Below are 20,189 nucleotides of genomic sequence, written 5' to 3' on the forward strand. Positions count from 1 at the left end.
GACACTCTAGATGCAGTAATCATGAAAACTTTTTTTGTCTTCATATATTAGTTTTATACTGCAAAGCAAATTATCTTGAAATTTAGCAGCTGAAAAATCCAGTATCTTTACTTCAGTTTGTGGGTCAAGAATTAGGGCGGAGCTTAGCTAGGTGCTTCTGCAAGGTTTCTCCAGAGGCTGCAGCTGGATTGTTGTCTCATCTAAAGGTTCTCATGAAGAAGGTCTTCTTCCATGTTTGCTCATACCAGGGTTGCAGGATTCAGCTCTTTGTTGGCTGTTGGCCAGAGGCGTCCTTCAGATCTTACACATGCGCCCCTCCACAGGGCAGCTGATGAGGTTCCTGGCTTCCTTTAAAAAGAGCAAGTGAGAGAGTACAAGAGTGCCCAGTATAGAAGCCATGGTCTTTTAAAGCTAATCCTGGGAGTATCATATATTTAGCCTGTGATCAAGGGGAAAAGACAACACAGAGCAGGGTTCAAAAAGGTTGGTATTTACTGGGGAATATGTTAAAGGATGCCTGACTTACCTGGCTTTGGTGCGGGGAAGGCTATTAGTTGCTATTTCTTTCAGCCCATTCAAATAATAATTTTTCAAATTATATGCTTTAGATAGAGTGACTTCATATACTGTGACGCCATGCAATATGGTTCAAAAATACTATCAGTAGGACTTACATAAGGCCAGCTCATTGTATTCACTTGAGCTAAACCACAGTCCTCTTCTATTTTTAGATATTGTTCTAGTTTGAAGTTCTTAGTCCTGACAGTCGGTAAATAAAAATTTGTGAAATTAATCAATGAATGAAAGTGTAGAGATATGGGGGAAGGGAACTCGGGTTATAATACGGAGCAATGAAAAGTAAGAGAATGAGGTACAAAGGGGATCCAGAAGTCACAGAGGGGTGAAGATGTGGCATTACAGGAGCCCTCTTGGTGGTCTGTCTAGCTAGAGGAGAGTTTGCAAAGGAGAGTCGAAAGGACATGGCTGTGAACATTTAGTTAAATTGAAAACTGCTCTTCAGGGTCCTTTTGGGATTTCACTTTGTGCAGGATTCATATTGAACGAATGGCGAACATGACTCAGGGGAACATGCGGTGACTCTTATTAGTTCTTATTTTGGAAGTTTCTCTGTGAGTAATTATGTTAAAATTGTTTTCCTGTGTTGTGCTTAGACTTGGCGGGAGACGGATATTCGGATTACTGATGCCGCTAATGAAGCAAAGGACAATGTCAAATATTTGTACACACTTGAGAAATGCTGTGACCCTTTGTACAGCCGTGACCCTGTGAGTTAAGGATTTATACCCTGTAGCCTATTGGTGGTATTTTCATACCAGAAGTATGGAATACTGAGTTCTGGCTCATAGATTTGAGTTTGTTAGAATAATTTTAGAAATTTCTTTCTTAATTTCAAGAAAATACATAAACATATCTTTGTGTGCATTAATTTTTTGAGTCAGGGTCTCTGCGTAGCCCTGGCTGACTTGGAACTTGCTATGAAGAACTAGCTGGCCTTTAAATCACAGAGATCTGCCTGTCTCTCTCTCCCAAGTGCTGTTATTAAAGGCATGCTTTCTTGTATTTTATGTCCTTACCTATCAGTCTATCATCTAGCTTTCTATCTGTCTCTCTCTACCTGGCTAGTCATCCATCCATCCATCCATCCATCCATCCATCCATTTACCCAGTATCTATCATCAATCTATCATCTATATATCTATCTATCATCAATCAATCAATCATCTATTATCTGTATATCTATCTTCACTGTTGAATATTTTTTAAAAATGTATTTCAATTTTTGAAAATTAAAATATAATTTAATTTTATGTGTATGAGTGTTTTACCTGTATGTAAGTGCACCCACGTGTGCAAACCCAAGAGGTCAGACGAGGGCATAGGATCCCTCAAACAAGAGTTATAGATGGCTATTAGTTGCAGTATGGGTGCTGGGAAGTGAATCAGGGTCCTCTGGAAAAGCAGCCAGTGCACTTAACTGCCGAGGCACCTTTTCAGCTCTTAAAATGTATTTCAAAAATATCTTTCATCACCCGTTCTTCTAAAAATGATTTATTTTACTACTGCTACTACTACTACTACTACTACTATCATTATTATTATTATTAATTATTATTATTGTATGAATGTATTGCCTTCATGTAGGTAGGTGCACACACACTGCACAATGCCTGCCCTAGAACTCACTATGTAGACCAGGCTGGACTTGAACTCACAGAGATCTGCCTGCCTCTGCCTCCTGAGTGCTGGGATTAAAGGCATGCACCACCATGCCCGGCTTATTTTATCATTTTTAACTTTTTAAACTGTATGTCTATGTGTGTGTCTGGAGCTAGAGCTATGGGTGGTTGTGAGCTGGCCAGTTGGATTCTGGTACTCTTAACTGCTGAGTCATCTCTTTAGCCCCTATATTTTCTATTAAACAGTGCGGTAGACATTCTGAACTGTACCCCAAAGAACTATGAGGAGAGTTATTAACTGGTGCTAAAAATTCTATTATCTTTAGGAAATGTCTACATTTATATATTATAAAACCAACTGTTAGAACATCCTACTTGTCATTAATAGCAAGTTAATGTTTCTTGTATTGAAATAAATTGTGATTCACTATATATTACAAAAATAATAAAAGTTGCAGCTGGAGAGATGGCTCGGCAGTTAAGAGTACCGACTGCTCTTGCAGAGAACCTGAGTTTGATTCCCAGCACCCACTTGGCAGATAACAACCATCCATAATGCCAGTTCCAGCGGACTTGATGCTTTCTTCTGACCTCCATGACATGGATGCACTTACACACTGTTAGGCAATACACTCATACACATAAAATAAAAATAATAAATAAAAATCTTATTGTAAAATGTATTCGTATAAATCACTAGGTAGAATGTTAATATTTTTGATAAACTTTAGTCTAATGAAAACAGAATGATTATGCTTTCTTTTTTTAATACTTTATTTTTATTTTATGTGTATGATTGTTTTGCCTCCATGTATGGAAGCGCACCATGTGCAGTGCCCTGCAGAGGCCACAAGAGGGTGTCAGATCCCTTGGAACTGGAGTTATGAACAGTTGTTAGCTACCATGTGGATGCCGGGAATCAAACCTGGGTCCCCTGGAAGAGCAATCAGTGCTCTTAACCTCTGAGCCATCTCCCCAGACCCTAGAATGGTTATACTTTCATACTCAGAATTTTGCTGAATTTGACATTTTCCCCCCGAATCTTTTGTGATATCTTCCAGATATCTATGATTGATGCTATTCCTACACTGATAAATGCTATTAAAATGATCTACAGTATCTCTCACTACTACAACACCTCCGAGAAGATCACGTCTCTGTTTGTGAAGGTGAGTGTACAGGGTGGAGCTGCTGATCACAGCCCTCTGCCTATGGCCAAGTTTTCAGGTAAGATTCTTTCTAGAATTTCCCTGTGGGATTTAGCCTGCCATCATTTACTACTAGGTAAATTTAAATTAAGAAAAATGGTATTAAGCTTGTTCTAGCACTTCAGAGTCTGAGGCAGGAGGATTGCTGTGAGTTCCAGGCCATCCTGGAATACATAGTGAGTTCTAGGCCAACCTGGGCTACACACAGAGATCCTATTTCAAAAACCAACCAATTAAGCAAACAAACTAAAAAAAAATCTCCAAACCAAACCAAACCAAACCAAACCAAATCCAAAAAAAAAAAAAAATTTATCGAAAACCAAAGAAAACAAAAGCCCCTTTTCCCACTGAACCCCAAACAAGAACACAGGAAAACTGAATTTACCTGCCTTCTTTCTTTTATCTTTCATGCCATTGTCCCAATTTTTTTGGTGCCATGCTTGTTTAGTTGGCGTGGCTAGAACCGTTATCTTGGTAACAAAAGCCACTTGCAACATTTCAGTAATCAGTAAAGTAATTAAAATGTTTCTACTCCAAACGATACTTATGTTTCAACCTCCGGAGCTGACTTACAGGTGTTTATGGTGGGCACCCCTGCAAATACTTCTTTTTCAGCAGTCTTTTAAAGAAATGGCTTTTTCATTATCAGTGCCAAAATTTTCAGTGCTGCTTGAGGGTGGAAGACGTTTCGACTCATCAGTGCTTTCTGTTCTGAATACTCACGAAGCTTGAAGCATAATTTTTCCTGGGAATAGAGACAGCCAATCTTAGGACTCGGACAGGAAACCTTCCTCTGCTTCTTCTGGTGGTTGAAGTAGAAAGGAGAGATGTTTGCAAGATTCTTTCTCAACTTCTTCATACTTTAAAACTATATGTTAGAGCCAGAGGGAATAGTCCCTGGGTAAATGAGGTTCAAAAGTCTATTTGTATTGACATTTAATGCACATTATTTGTATGACCTTATGAAGCGACCAATTATCAGAAATCTTTTGTTATAGAAGTTTTGAAGTAGTACAAGAGGAAATTCTATACTGAACCCCTTGCACACACCCCTGGATTCAACAGATAGCAGCACATCACCAGCATTGTGTTGTCTACACCCTCCCTTCTAACCCTGAACCATATCATCCCTGGTATGTTGTACAATCATTTAACAATGCTTTTGCTTTCTTTTAAAAGCAATAAAGAAACTTTTGGTTTTTAAGTTGGAAGGATGAATCAAATGTTAGTGGTTTCATAGGTTAGGTTTACCAGGGCTTATCTGATTTTTTTTTTCTTACATTTTCACTGTAGGTAATGGTGACACAACTTTCAAGGTACACTGCTCTCAACATTGTGCTAGTCAGCTGTGAGAGGACATTAGAGCAGGGCACTGCAGACATCAGGGGACCCTAGCAACTGTTAGCAGGGGAGCCAATCCTTTGGTTGGGGAGATCTTCATTTTGCATAAACAAGGCAGCCCCATGGTTGATTTTTCATGGAGCTTCTAACTCTGATTACATAGATCATTTTGAAATTATTCCTTGGCAATTTCATCCATGTATAGAAGTCATTGTGGTCACACCGTCCCTCATCCTGTTACCTTCCTTCCACTTCTACAAATCCCTCATCCTGTCACCAAATCCTGATCCTGCTTTCATGTCTTTTTGTTTTGTTTTGGCTTTTGCTTTGTGACCCACTCAGGTTAACCAGGGCCTCCCATGTAGGCAGGAGTAAGGCTCTATCCACTGAAGCATGAATGTCCTATGAATCATGGGTAGTCTATGGGTAGACTATGGGTATAAAAAACGACTTCTCCCCCATCAGCCTGAGATGGCCAATAGGTCTCCTGGGTGGGGTGTGGCTCCACGAACTTCTCTCCGATCTATGACTGAACTCATAGTCAGCTTGTGGACTCAGTCTTGAGGTCATGAAGGCAACTGCAGTTGCTGTATTCATGAGTAACACATGCCCTTAAGGTGGCATTTCATGGCCCTTTTCCCCTTCATCTGTCTGTTACAGTCTTTCTACCCCCTCTTCCATGATGTTCTCTGAGCCTTTGAGGAGGCGATATGGGTGTCCCACTTAAGACTGAGCATTCAGCAGTCACTTGTTCTCAGTGCTCTGAACAGCCATGGGACTGCATTAGCTATTATTCATTGTGATGAGAAAGTTTTTTGATTAGGGCTGAGGACAACAGTAGTCTATAGGTATAAACATAATTATTTAGGAGACAGTTTGAAAACATGTCCATTTAGCAAAACAAAAGTAGTAAGCTCATCCCTGATGCCTATGGCCTCCCCAGTCATGGGCCTTTGACCAAGTCTTCAGTAGGAGGCATGAGCTCTGTTCTAAGGAACAGGTCACCCACAGATCCAATCAGATATCAGTTGGTTACTCTCCATAACAGATGGGAGGCACATCTTGCCTGGCAAGTTCACAGATTATTTTGACAATATTAAAGAGCCAGACCTTGATCACAGTTGTGATGGGAAAAAGAAATTCAAAGATAAAGGACACAGATGTGAATTCTAAGAGGAAGACGAAGACTCAAGAACTCTGTCCCAATTTATAATCCATGGCAGTTTTATGAACCTAACGTTACTTTATTGGAAAAATTCCAGGTGACAAATCAGATGATATCTGCATGTAAAGCACACATCACTAACAATGGCACTTCTACCATTTGGAACCAGCCTCAGGATGCTGTTATGGAGAAAATATTATCTGCAATTAAACTTAAGCAGGTAATGGTTAACTTAGTAATATGTTTACATGTCTTGTTTTATATAGTATTTTCTGAGACCATATTAAATCATTTGGCAATTATATTTTTGGTCGCTAAACACAATAGTATTTCTTCTCTTTTTTAAAAAAATATTTTATATTTATTTATTTGAAAAATATTTTATTTATTATTTTTATTTTATGTGTATGAGTATGTTCCCTGCATGTATGTAAGTGCACCCATGTCATGCAATGCCCACGGATGTCAGAAGAGGGTGTTGGATTCTCTTGAAACTGGAGTTATAGACAGTTATTAGCTGCCATGTGGGTGCTGGAAATGGAACCTGGATCCTCTGCAAGAATAACCAGTGCTCTTAACTGCTGAGCCATCTCTCTAGCCCCTAAAAAACAATTCTTTACTGTTAAGAAAATAGAATGTTGATAAACATTTCAAGAAAATGTATCCATTTATTCTACCTTGGTTAGGGCACCACTATATCCTCGTAACACACCAAGTTCTGAGATACAATGATGATTAAGATCAGATAGTGTTCTTCAAGCATCGTATAGACCAGCTCAGAGATAGAGACAAGTGATACTATTACTGAAACAGTGGAACCAAGAGGGGACAGGGCACAGGTTTGAGTTGCATCATGAATAATAAGGAGTTTGATGGGTTAGAAAATGGGGAGAAATAATAGTTCAGGCTGTTGGATAAGTAAATGCAAAGAAATAAAACTGTGAAAAGACTGGCATTTTCACATTTTCAGTCTAATTATGCTGCCAATTTCACTTAAGAAGAAAAGATTCCTTCCTTCCTTCCTTCCTTCCTTCCTTCCTTCCTTCCTTCCTTCCTGCCTTCTTCCCTCCCTCCGTCCCTCCCTCCCTTCCCTCCCTCTCTCCCTCCCCTCCCCTCCCTCCCTCCCTCTGGCTTGAATCCAGGGTTTTGTGCATGTTGGACAAGTGTCCCACCTCTGAGCCTCCCCTCCATCTGCGAACTTCTTTCCTTATACTCTTAACTTTGATTTCAAGGAATACCAGCACTGCTTTCACAAGACAAAACAAAAACTTAAGCAAAATCCAAGTGAAAAACAATTTGAATTTAGTGAGATGTATATTTTTGGAAAATTTGAAACTTTCCATCGACGTCTTGCCAAGATAATGGACATCTTTACAACCTTCAAGACATATTCAGTTCTACAAGAGTCTAATATAGAGGGGTTGGAAGACATGGTCACTAAATACCAGGTATTATACTTTTAAATAATATTATATACCATTGCCTATAGATAAACTTGATATTTTTATGCAAACAGTGGTATTTAGAATGATTCAAATCATCAATCCATAATATAAAATGTAGTCTTTGGATTCTTTAATTATATGGAAATTAGATTTACTTGAGAATTGTGTAATGGTTTTTATGTGTATGGTTATAAGAATGACTTCCCAGTAGTTTAAAATTAATCATCTTTAAGAAAAAGCATTTTCATTAGTGGCAAATGAGAAGTATTTAAATATATAATTCATTGTATTTACACATGGGAAATGGTTCATTGAAGAACATGCTGTATGTTAGGCATTATTTGACACCAACTTTTGAGTGAAATTTAATTATCTGTGCACTTAAACATTCTATTTGGATATACATCAAAAGTAAAAAGAACCAGAGCCAGTGAGATGACTTAGTAGGTAAAAGTGCAGTCTGTGGAAGCCTGACAACCTGAGTTAGATCCTCGGAACCCACAGTGAAAGAACCAATTCCCAAAAGTTGTCCTCTGAGTACCATATACAGGCTGTGCACGCACACACACACACACACAGACACACACACATACATACACACACACCATTCTCTCTCACACAACAGCAACAGCTAGTGATAATAATAATTAATAATAATAAAATGGAACCAGATTTTTTTATAGCTCTGACATTCCTAATTATTTTGATTTTTCTTTTCTTGTGATGAATTTTAGTTTTGAAAGTGGGCACAATGATTTGATAATGTTTTGAAGATTTTTTTTTAAAAGACAATTTTCAAAAAATATTTCCTTAAAAACACAAACCAACAAAAAACAATTTACAAACAGTGTTGAGGTTTTAATATGGACAGAATCATTTTTTCTTATTTCAGGACAGTGACACTACAACTTGAATTATTCTTTATCTACTTGAACTTGAATAGGACCATATAACTTGCCACACGTAACTTTTGTTTAGGCCAGTGTAAGAAGTCTGTTCCATTTCTGGAGTACATAATGGTTTGAGAGAGAAAAGGAAAAGATTTTCATAGCAGGAAATGTACACAGCAGATTTCACATGCCATTGGAAAGGGGATGAGCCATGCTTTGAAAGTGACAGTTTTTCAAGACAAAGTGAGAATACATTCATTTACTTATTTTTCTGGTCTGGAATCTTACGGATTATTTTCTATTTTTAATGAAGAATGACTTTTCTAAAGCTTACTTTTGAATGAGAAGCTGAGTGAACCTAAGTCCCTTCTGACCTGATAAAATGCTGGGAGACTGCTTTGAAAATTTAAAGTGAAATGCTGATGAAGATGGACACACAGGATGGTAGGACTGACTGACAGGGTCCTGCCTGCCCTTCTGTTTTGCACAAAGAATGATCCACCACAGCTATGCTTTTGGTTTTGAAGAAGAGAGTTTATGAAGTGTACAGCAAGCAGGAATAAAAGAATAAAATAGCAAGTAGCAGAAAGAAAGTAGAGCAGCAGCTCAGAAACACCATCTAGCATAAGCCCGCGGGGGCAAGCTGGGGGGACCAGTCAGTTGGAGCATCTGATGAACAAAGGGGGTCCCAGTAGAACGTTTTCTCCTGGGTGAGACTTCCAGTCAATCAGTGGTTCTCACCACAGGCTTTTTTGTTTTTTATATCATGGGATAAACAGTAGCTGAGTCCTCTGCTTTGGAAAGTTTCCTGGACTTCCCTCCCAGCAGTGTTCAGGGCACAATTTTTTACTAACAACTTCTTCTTCTGTTCTCAAGGACATGGTATTTTTAATGTTCGGTGGCTTTCTGCTCTCATTTCCTCTTCTCAGAGGGCCAGGGATGGGTTGGGGCGTATATGATCCTTAAATAGGGGGGTCTTGTAGGACACTCTAAGATAAATGTGCTTGGCACTGAAGTATGGAGAGAGAGAGAGAGAGAGAGAGAGAGAGAGAGAGAGAGAGAGGCAACCCCACCTCCAGAGCCAGCTTCTCAGTGAGCTGAAATAGCTCAAAGCAACTTACTAATATAATGCATAATACACTTTCCACCCTCTCCTCCACCTCTCTTCTCTACTGTGGAGAGTCTTCATCCAGGATAACTAGCAGTTCACCAAGGATCTACAGATCCTTCTCCCTCCAACCCCCTGGATCGTCACATGATTGTTCTCTCTTTGGCCTCTAGATCTTGATGAAACAACTCTTACAGTAAGGTTTCCTCAACTTTTGTTTCACTTCTCTGGCTGCACTACCCACTTCATCATGGTCTGAAATGACCACTTTTATATTTTTGAGAAGTACATATATTTTAATCTCTTTCTCCCAGGTGTGGAGCTAGCTGAGGGCAGAGACACGTCTGCTCTCCTCTATTCATTTCTGTATCTTCAAATTTGCTAGCATCTGATAGGTGCACAATGACTATGTGTCAAATAGGTGATTGAACAGATTGAGCTTGGTTAGTTGTTAAAAGTTTCATTTATTTAACTTAATACTATTAAGTGACCAAAATCATATTCAATCAGTATGTGGTTTCCTCTGGTCTTCAAATATTTAAAAAATCATTACACTAAGATTAATGTAGCTTCTCCATAGTTCTATTAGACATTTATATACTACACTTTGGTGTACAATATCCAAATATAACTAGTCCTATACACGTGAAGACAGTGTGAAAAAGTAGGTTGTTTTAACTAGTAAACTTGATTCTAGAAGTTATACAGGTCATATATTTTTGTCTAGTAAGAGATTTGAATGATGCTTAAGAAGAAATGACTTTGAAGAGGAGTTGTGGAAGGAGACCAATATTCTTCATGAAAATTATATGCCTCTGTCAACAGTGTGGGGCTCTGAGTTTGAGAATGGCTTAGTACCTGGTTAAGAATGATCACAAAGCTTTAAACCTCATCATTCAGAGCAAACAAAACTTCTGATAATAGCATTTTCAAGGAGATGAATTGCCTAATTTGTACTTTGATAGTCACAGACTGTAGCTTTGCAGGACAGCAGGAAGCAATTAATTCTACAGAGTTTTAAAGTGGCAGACTGTGGTTTGACATTTTATTTAAAATATTTGAGGTGTGGGACGCAGGATCTCTTCTGTGCGTCTTCTAGCACCGTAGTTTTCCTCCTATCCTGTGTGTATTCTGTTAAAGTCTTATCTAGTCATTGAGATTATTTAAGCTTTTCAACAAAAGAATATTTTAGTTATTTCTACACTGGGATTCTTTTTGAATGATTTTCAAATGTGATTAATAAATGAAACTTTTGAGAAAATGCATGCATTTCTTTAGATGTGATTTGAATTGTATATATTTTCCCCAAAATGTATAAAGCCATGTGACAATGCTTCCTAAATGATTCCTTCGAATGAAGAACAGCAGAATTTTATTGCACGTAAAGTAATTACCACCAAGCAATGTGAAAATTAGAAAAAAAAGTTTCTTTGAAGCAGATTGTTTGGGGAATCATTTTATAAGTTCTGCATTTAAGGATAGAAGTAATTAAATATTAAAAATGAAATATTGCCTTATTTCTTTTATATCATTTCAGGGCATTGTTGCAACCATAAAGAAAAAGGAATATAATTTCTTAGATCAACGGAAAATGGACTTTGACCAGGATTATGAAGAGTTTTGCAAGCAGACTAATAACCTTCATGTAGGTGGAGTATTAAAATTCTTGTGGACAGTCACACACTTGTTTTGTCCTTTCTGTACAATGCTGCTAATCATTATCCATTCAGCAGGGAGAGGCATCTTCATCACAGAGGTGACCGACAGCAACCTCAGCCTGCATTCTGTGATTTAGATGAATAATTGAGAACTCCTTTGCCTGGATTAAAGGGTCATAAATATAGCTTTGGATAATGATTTGTAATCACAGGCTTCTGTGCATCTTCCATCTTAGTTCTTAGGAAGTTAACTTTCATAGTCTCGTGGAATGCTGCATAGCTTTATTAGAATGGGGCATTTGTTTCCATTTGTTACTATAATGATTATAATCAGAGGTAACCTAGGCAGACCAGCAGCTATGACTGGTAGATCCCAAAGGCAGGGTTGCAGCTGACTTAGAAACTGTGGTGCCCGGGTCTCTTTTTGTCTCAAAGTCCCTTTCTTTCTATTCCTCTTTACTCACTGAAGACCATCTATCCTGACTTAAAGCCATTTTCAACATCACAGAAGCAGCCCAGCTCCAGGCTCCTGAGCAATGGTTTGGGTGACAGCTCTAGATGGTAGGGTGCATAGTCTAGAGCTTATCAGTTGTGGGGTTGTGTGGTAAATAAAGGATGGCTAGAACTCCCTAGGGGTGGTAGGGAATCTTTGTTATTAGAAAAGGAGAGTCAGGGAAGGAAAGATGGGAAGACAACTTGGTAGCTGTCTGACATAATTCATGTGCAGAATTCTTTCAACCCAAGGAGATACAGTTGTACATCTTTCTTCATGAGAATGAAATGGGACTGGGTAGAGAGCTCTGTCTGTAAAGTACTATAAAGCAGCCCCTCAGGTTAATCCCCAGAACCTATGTAAAAATCAAAATCAAAACAAAACAAAACAACAACAAAAACCTCTTAAAACCAAAAGCCTTAGTGTGGTGTCACAAAGTTGTAATCTCAGCAGAGGAGAGGTGAAGACGGGTAGATTTCTGGGGCTTGCTAGGCTGGTTAGCTTACTCTTTTTGAGTTCTAAGCCACTTAGAAATCCTGTCTCAAGCAAAAAACATAGTGACTGAAGAATGACACTACAAGCTGTGCTCCACATGAATGTGTGCACTGCGCACGCATGCACCTTTATATATACATGTACCTACATGTACATGAATATACCTGCATACACATACACATGCACACATACAATATACACACACACCTCGCCTCCAAAATAAAAGAGTAAAATGTCCATTCTACTACGTCTTTTCCAGAATTTATGGTTTGAACTAAATTTGTACACATAAAGGGAAAATCCTGAGGGGTGGTTTGGGGGGAGTACGTTCAAGATGGTAGGAAGTACAAGAAAGTATCAGGCATCTTTCTATGTAGTTTATTTCTATAACTTAGTTTAATAATCACAATAACCCTAGAAAGTGAGCATTCTTATTACTTTCATTTTTCAAAGGAGAAGAAGAGTGAGGTTGAGTCACCTGTCCAAGTCAGGCCAATAGTAAGTGGCAAAGTAGGGGATCAAACCCAGGGGGTCTGGCCCCAGAATTCAAGATCTGAGTCATTGTGGTGCTCCACTGTAATTTAACCTATTTGGGGGCTGATTTACATGTAGGGAGAGTGGATCCTGAGTATTGTAGTTGGAAATTGGTGTGTAATGGTGGATCTTGATTCTGTGTTCACTGGCCAATATCCATTGGTCAAGCCTTGTCTGTGTACTTAATCAGAGGCTCAGATCACATGTCTTCAGGAGCTTCTTGTAGATGGAGATAGATGGTGAACATCTTGAAGGCAGGGAGCATGTTGTTTCAATTTGATAATAAGAAGATGTAGAAGATATAGTCCAATGAGGCAATCATTTACTGTGTAGCACTGTTGTATTAGGCTGCTGTGCTGTGGGTTGTAGATGGAGAAAAAAATTCACTCTTGAAGCAGATTTGCTTTCAAAACTCACAGTCAGAGAGAAATCAGCAATATCATTGAAATGTGAATCCGTGTTTAGTTAGGACAGAGGAATGAATACAGCATCAAAAGAGAAAGATAAACATAACATCAAAAATGGTGGGGGTAGAAGTGACTAGTTATAAATGAGTGATATTCTGATTCTGTAGAAAGGCAGAGTCCTATAGGAACTTCTAGAGAAGACAGGCTTTTAAAGCATGCATAGACTCTGATCATTGCCAAACCTCATAAAACAGGATGTGAACCTAGGAGAAAATAACCCTATCTTTTACTTGGCTGGGGCTAAGAACTCCTTCAGAAAGGAGGCTGGCTGTGACTGATGGCAGGAAGATGCTTGTGATTTCCCAGCAAATGGAGTGGGAATAAATAAGCAAGGAAGGCTGTGCCTTCTTAGAATACCAAGAGTGGGATTTTGCAAATGTTCTGAAACTTGTTTTAAAGCATTGGTTATATACATTAGTTCCTATTCTTCACTATCTTTTTTCTCTGAAGTTTAACATATATTTGGCTCATCTTTATCTCAAAAATGGTCCAATTTTGAATTTGGTTTGCTGATAAGTTTCTGTTTAACTTAGTTTTTATTTATTTACTTTTTTTATTTTATGTATATGTGTGTATTGCCTGTATGTAGGTAAAGTACGCCTGTGTTGTGCAATGCCCGCGGAGGTCAGAAGAGGCTGTCGGATCCCGTGGGACTGGAGTTACAGACAGTTGGTAGCTGCCATGTGGGTACTGGGATTCGAACCCAGGTCTTCTGCAAGAACAACCAGTGTTCTTAAATGCTGAGCCATCTCTCCAGCCCCTGTTTAACTTCTATATTCCTTTCTTTATTCTCTTTCCCTTTGCTAATCATTTTACATCTTTCCTTGAAGTAAACATACTGTCATGATTTCAGCCCTTATATCTATAACACTGGAGCCAAAACACCTGCATTCCCAAGGTTCTGGATGGGGTCCATGGGTATGATGCATCCCAGGCATAGGGAAGATGCTCAAGTGAAAAGAGGTGGGGCCTCAGGGGTCCCAGAATGGTGGGGATCAGAATTGTATGGAGAGCTCTGCTGGCAAGGGGACGAGTTTGTGAGCCTGTCCTGACCTATGTCCATGCTGGTACTAACAGTCTCAAGAGGGGCAGTGTATTGAAACTGCACGGGTGGGCTGTTGGATAGGAGCTGGGTGATTCCATCAGGTGAGGGGAACATGCTATTTAGTAAAAAGACACACCGCTAAGGTGACAAGCTCAACTAAAGGAAAATAAAACGGGGAGCTGAGACCATGTACTTAGTAGAAAGAGAAGAAGTTCAATAGCACCCCCAAAAGACCATGGGATCTTCATACTTGTTTTGGAATAAATCTACAGCTTAAAGACCGAAGAATACTGATTCAAGGTCTTGGGTGTTCACAGAAAACTTAATCAAAGCTCTGTGGAACCCGCAGGGAGAACTAGGCACCCATTGGGGCTCAGGAAAGGCCCAAGTCTGTCACAGCAGAAGTGGAAGGGCCTTAAATGCTCTAGTTTGTATAGTTCATGCATAGCTATTTCACGTAGTGAAGAAAATTTAGGTGTTTGTTTAGATAGAAAACTGAGTTATTCTTTGTTGTAAGAAAATTTCCTGACCCTAGATGGCACCTTTACAGAAAAAAATAACATATGGAGGAAATGCATACTTTGAATGGCAGTCAGGAGAAGTACTGGGGACAAGAACACATTGTGACAGCCAAGAGACTTCTCATCTGCAGGGCCTCGGGCCTTGGGATAGGGAGCTCAGCAGTATGCCCCAGCAGCTCTGTCTTCAGGTACTGGTTATTTCCAGGGTGCCTGGATCTTGTCAACTGCTTGTCTTGCCAATCACTTCTGACTTAATTGTCTCAAATTCAGCCCATTTTGATACTAATCCTTATTGCCTCATCAAACTAGTTTCCTTATTTTTATACTTCATCAATTAATGCTTTCTTTGAATTTGTAGAGGTCCCAAGCTTTAGTGTGGTGTACTGAGCAAAAAGAATTGATTAGGGCTGTACCTTGAAGCATGTTAAATTTATATTTAAATTATAACTCTGAACTGAATCTTAGAATGAGTAAAGAACAAAGTACGCTTATTTTTGGTTTATTTTTTTGGGTGCAAAAGAAGGTGGAAAAATTGTAAGAGCCAGAGGAGGAGACATACAACCATATGGAAACAGAATCTTACAGACTCCTTGGGACTTTGCCTATATGAACCTACAGCAGTGAGGTCAGCATGCACGAGACTCATGAAAATGCAAGCAGACAAAAACTCAGCACAGAACTGGGGAAACTGGGCAGCAGGCTCCAACCTTAGATGAACTATTGGCAGTTGATTACTGTCAGGCGAGGAAGAGCTAATCTTTAAGGGAGTGACTCTAGATTGGCTGCCTAGACCCCAGTGGATGAACTTGCACTGAGGGATGTCTGGGTACACTAACTTGACTTGACAGGCCTTAACATATATGACAGAGTGCATGAAATCTGATAGGGTGGGATATGGGGGGGTCCGGATGGGGAAAGGGGTACAAAAATGATTAAGATGTTTTGAATGAAATGCACAAAAATTCAGTAAAAATATACATGAGAAAATTGTATAATAATATGAGATATATGAGGTTCTCAGGACAACCTATAAAAAGCATTTTAAGCTGGGCGTGGTGGCGCACACCTTTAATCCCAGTACTCAGGAGGCAGAGGCAGGCAGATCTCTGTGAGTTCAAGGCCAGCCTGGTCTACATAGTGAGTTCCAGGACAGCTGGGGCTACAGGAAGACCCTGTCTCAATAAAAATAAATAAATAAATAAATAAATAAATAAATAAAAGCATTTTAGAAAATATTCTGCTGGCTTTCAGATCTGTTTATTTGTGGCTTTTGGATATTTCATTGTCCTTTTAAATTCACTAACTTTCTGTTACATTTTGTCACCAGTTATAGGTTCTTGTAAGGAATGGGGTTCTCTCTTCTATTGTGAAATTCTTCCTTCCCTCCTTCCCTCCCCCTTCCCTTATTCTAACCCATTTTTTATCGATATCACCCTTATTAAGGCCTGTTACCTACTATTCTCCTTCAGGTTATTTCTTTTCCTTTACCTCACTGTTTCCTTACCCTTGTCCTGGTTCCTGCAGTTATGTCTGTTTGCATACTTATTTATCAGAGTCTGATCCTAGGATCCACATATGAGGGAGAACATATGTCAATTATATTTAACTCACAGTGATCTGCCTGTCTCTACCTCCAGGAGTCCTGGTATTAAAGATATGTGCCACCATACCTGGCTTCCTTTTTTCTTTTAATGATTTCTCCAACCATGTGTATTTGGCTATGTATTACAGCACCATGCATGAATTCCCTCCTGTTTCTCACTGTTTCTTGATGTGGTGGCACAAACTTGTAATCTCAGCACTTGGGAGGTGGCTGCAGGAGGGTTGTGAATTTGAGTCTAACCTACAGAACATAGCAAAACCTGTCTCAAAAAAAAAAAAAAATCCTAGTGCTAATGTATTGTTCACCATCAAATTCTGCTCTATTTTAGCATGAATTGCAGAAGTTCATGGATACTACATTTGAAAAGATGGAAAACACAAATCAAGCTCTGAGTATGCTAAAGAAATTTGAAAGGTAAAAATGAGACAGGGTCTCCTTGTAGCCCTAGCTGGCTGGAACTCACTATGTAAACCAGCTGGCCTTGAACTCACAGTGATCTGCCTGTCTCTACCTCCAGGAGTCCTGGTATTAAAGATATGTGCCACCATACCTGGCTTCCTTTTTTCTTTTAATGATTTCTCCAACCATGTGTATTTGGCTATGTATTACAGCACCATGCATGAATTCCCTCCTGTTTCTCACTGTTTCTTGATGTGGTGGCACAAACTTGTAATCTCAGCACTTGGGAGGTGGCTGCAGGAGGGTTGTGAATTTGAGTCTAACCTACAGAACATAGCAAAACCTGTCTCAAAAAAAAAAATCCTAGTGCTAATGTATTGTTTACCATCAAATTCTGTTCTATTTTAGCATGAATTGCAGAAGTTCATGGATACTACATTTGAAAAGATTGAAAACACAAATCAAGCTCTGAGTATGCTAAAGAAATTTGAAAGGTAAAAATTTGAAATAACTTTCCAAATTCCATTTTCTAAACTTGGGATAATATGAACACAGTTTAGCTTTTTTTGTAGCTTATCTTTTATTATCATCATGACTATTATTATAATTTCATATTCTAATGTGAAGAAAAGCCTCTCTTGACAGTCTGAACCACAAGGTCACAGTTTTTAAGTTTCCTGAGGCTTAAGAAGATTAATTCCCTGAAGGATTAAGGATTTGCTTTATTTCTGCCAATTGAGAATACTCTTAGCTCTGAAGTGGCTGCCTTTAGTAATACTGCCTAATGTTTAATTAGAAAAAATTCTCCCCAAGTTAATAGTTTTGCCTGCTTTGCAAGGATTGATGCTGTTTTAGTTCTTTAAGTATGTCACACAACCACTTCATTCTTCTGCATTAGCATGTTTTTAAACGAATGCTAACTAATAAGATTAATAGATATTTTCCCATTAATTCAAGCTTTTTGCCTTTGTGTGTGTGTGTGTTTCCATTAGATTGAACATACCTAATCTTGGTATTGAGGAAAAATACCAAGTGATCTTCCAGAACTTTGGGGCTGACATTGACATGATTTCTAAGCTGTATTCAAAGCAGAAATATGATCCTCCCTTGGCTCGCAACCAGCCTCCCATAGCTGGGAAGATCTTATGGGCCAGGCAGCTGTTCTGCAGACTGGAGCAGCCCCTGCATCAGTTCCAGCAGCATCCCAGTGTGCTGAAGACAGCTGAGGCCAAGCCTGTAATCCGCAGTTACAACAGGATAGCCAAGGTCCTCCTGGAGTTTGAGGTTCTCTACCATAGGGCATGGCTTCAGCAGGTAAACCTTTGACTGGATGCTCCTAAGTGGTCTCTGTTGTCCAGAGGGAACCTTTTCCTACCATTTGACAGGAATATTTTATGAACCCATTTGGTTGAATCTAAGAAATCAAAGGGTATAACATATACATGGAAGAAACTAATTATTAATATTGAGGAAAATCATAAGCTAGGTAACAGAAACTCATATTTATTTAACTTATAATCTCATAAGTGAGAAAGTCATGCAGAGTTTCACTACTTTGTTGCTTAGGATTTCTTTCTTTCCTTAAAAATTTCTTTAAAAAATGTTAAGATCTTGGCTGGGGATATAGCTTAGTGCTACAGCATTTGCTTAGAATGCATGAGATCTTGGATTTGGATTTTTGTCCTCAGCACAACACACACACACACACACACACACACACACACACGCCAGTAAGATCTTGACTATGTTAGCAAGCACCAGCATGCCTATTAAAAGAAATCCTGTTTTTATTTGGCTGGCTGTATCACTAGTTAATCAAGATACATGTGACCAGTCCTTGTATTTCTTTGTAGATTAGCTAAAAGTGACGGCTCTGTAGCTGTGATCATTGAATTTCTAGATAATTGAAAACTGAGTTTAACAGGGTTTGTGAATTTCTTAATAATTAGAAATTTCACTGTTTTGAGAATTTCACATATGAATACTCTATGTCATTTTTATCTCTCCTTTTCTCCCTCTAACTTCACCCATGCCCCTTCCACTCTCTCTCAATTTCCTGCCTCTTTTTCTTTAATTGCTATTCTTACATGTATACACACACACACACACACACACACACACACACACACAGAGTCAATTCAGTGTTGCCCTTATGTTCATCTGTTCTGGACTGGTCACTTGGGGTTGGATAATCCATATGGGAGCTCATCCCTGGAGAAAACTGATTCTCCTTTCCTCAGCAGCCATTGGATTGACTGCCTAAGCTCTCCATCCAAATGGGGGACCTTGTGAAACTCCCCCCTCCAGACTGGCATGTCAGCTGGTATTGTCATTACACAGGTCTTGTTCAGGCAACCACTGTGAAACTTTTATTAGGAAAAATAGTGGAGTAGGTATAAAGCTGGCAAGGACCTAATGCTTCTTGTAAAGGCATCTATACTACTGCAGTGTCCTTATATCTGTTGCGTGACAGTCAGAGATGACAACGTCTTATTCAGTTGACTTTGCAATTTTACCTGCAGAGTATTTTCTGAAAGGAATTTAGGAATAGAGTGAGTGACCCCTTAGATTTATGAAACTCAAATCCATGGAAGAACAGTGAATAGTACTGGGTGTTAGGAATGACTGAGCCAGACACTCTGTACACTGTACCATCTGAGAGTAATAATGCTGATTTCTTTCTGCAGATTGAAGAAATTCATGTAGGCCTTGAGGCTTCTTTACTGGTGAAGGCTCCAGGCACAGGGGAATTGTTTGTGAACTTTGATCCTCAGATACTCATCTTATTTAGAGAAACAGAGTGCATGTCCCAGATGGGTCTGGCAGTCTCACCGTTCGCAGCTGCCCTCTTCCAGAAGCGAGATACATACAAAAAGAACTTCAGTAACATGAAGGTATAGTACTTTTGTTCTCCTCTTCCTGGACAGCTCTAGAGTACACTGATCATTTTCCCGTTTTCATGTGGCTGATAGCAGAAATAATCTTTGATCATTCTTCCATCTCATTCACTGAGTCAGGGCCTCTCAGTCAAATCCAGAGCTTGCCAATATGGATGGTCTTGCTGGTAAGCTTGCCCTGGGGACCCCTTGTTTTCATCTTCCAAGGCTCAAATTACAGCTGGGGTGCCCAGCATGGGTTCTGGGGAGCTAAACTCTGGTCCTCATGCTTGCATGGCAAGTACTTTAACTGCTGAGCCATCTCTCCAGCCCTGGAGTACATTTACAAATCAGATGTTATGTCACAGTGAATGACAGAACATGACGAGGATTAATGGAGTGGAAAGTGCCGTCAGTGCTTCGAGGTAAGGCTGCAGGCGTGGTGAGGTGTGTGTGAGGTGGCTCCAGCCATTGCAGATCGTGTAGGACAAGACAAAGTTTGGGCTTGATTTTGAGTGTTTCATAAAATCATTGAAGGATTTTTGAGATGGAGAGAAAGTCATTATTTAATTTGTAATAAAAATCATCCTTACTGCTGGGTGGCTGAGTAGAAAGTAGTGGGCTTTAATTGAGATAAAGGTATCATTGGGAAGCCAATATTTTTGGCTGTTGGATTGATCCAGGGTGAAGAATAATGGCAGATCCAACTAGAATGGCCACAGGGTTGGTCAGAGAATTAGAGT

The 20,189-nt window shown here is 39.3% G+C and overlaps 1 protein-coding gene across 1 annotated transcript in view; it reads left to right on the forward strand.

The window, feature by feature from the left end:
• Dnah5 (dynein axonemal heavy chain 5) overlaps positions 1–20,189 on the forward strand; it is a 410,943-nt gene that overhangs the window by 107,162 nt on the left and 283,592 nt on the right. Inside the window, exons 8-15 of the mRNA XM_029557990.1 lie at positions 1,173–1,286; positions 3,260–3,367; positions 6,010–6,132; positions 7,145–7,360; positions 10,893–11,000; positions 16,979–17,064; positions 17,563–17,884; positions 19,258–19,464. Coding sequence (XP_029413850.1) covers positions 1,173–1,286; positions 3,260–3,367; positions 6,010–6,132; positions 7,145–7,360; positions 10,893–11,000; positions 16,979–17,064; positions 17,563–17,884; positions 19,258–19,464 — 1,284 coding nt within the window. The remainder of the gene's footprint in view (positions 1–1,172; positions 1,287–3,259; positions 3,368–6,009; positions 6,133–7,144; positions 7,361–10,892; positions 11,001–16,978; positions 17,065–17,562; positions 17,885–19,257; positions 19,465–20,189) is intronic.

This window comes from Nannospalax galili, unplaced genomic scaffold (assembly GCF_000622305.1).
Source record: "Nannospalax galili isolate Female #2095 unplaced genomic scaffold, S.galili_v1.0 scaffold207, whole genome shotgun sequence".
Taxonomy (NCBI): domain Eukaryota; kingdom Metazoa; phylum Chordata; class Mammalia; order Rodentia; family Spalacidae; genus Nannospalax; species Nannospalax galili.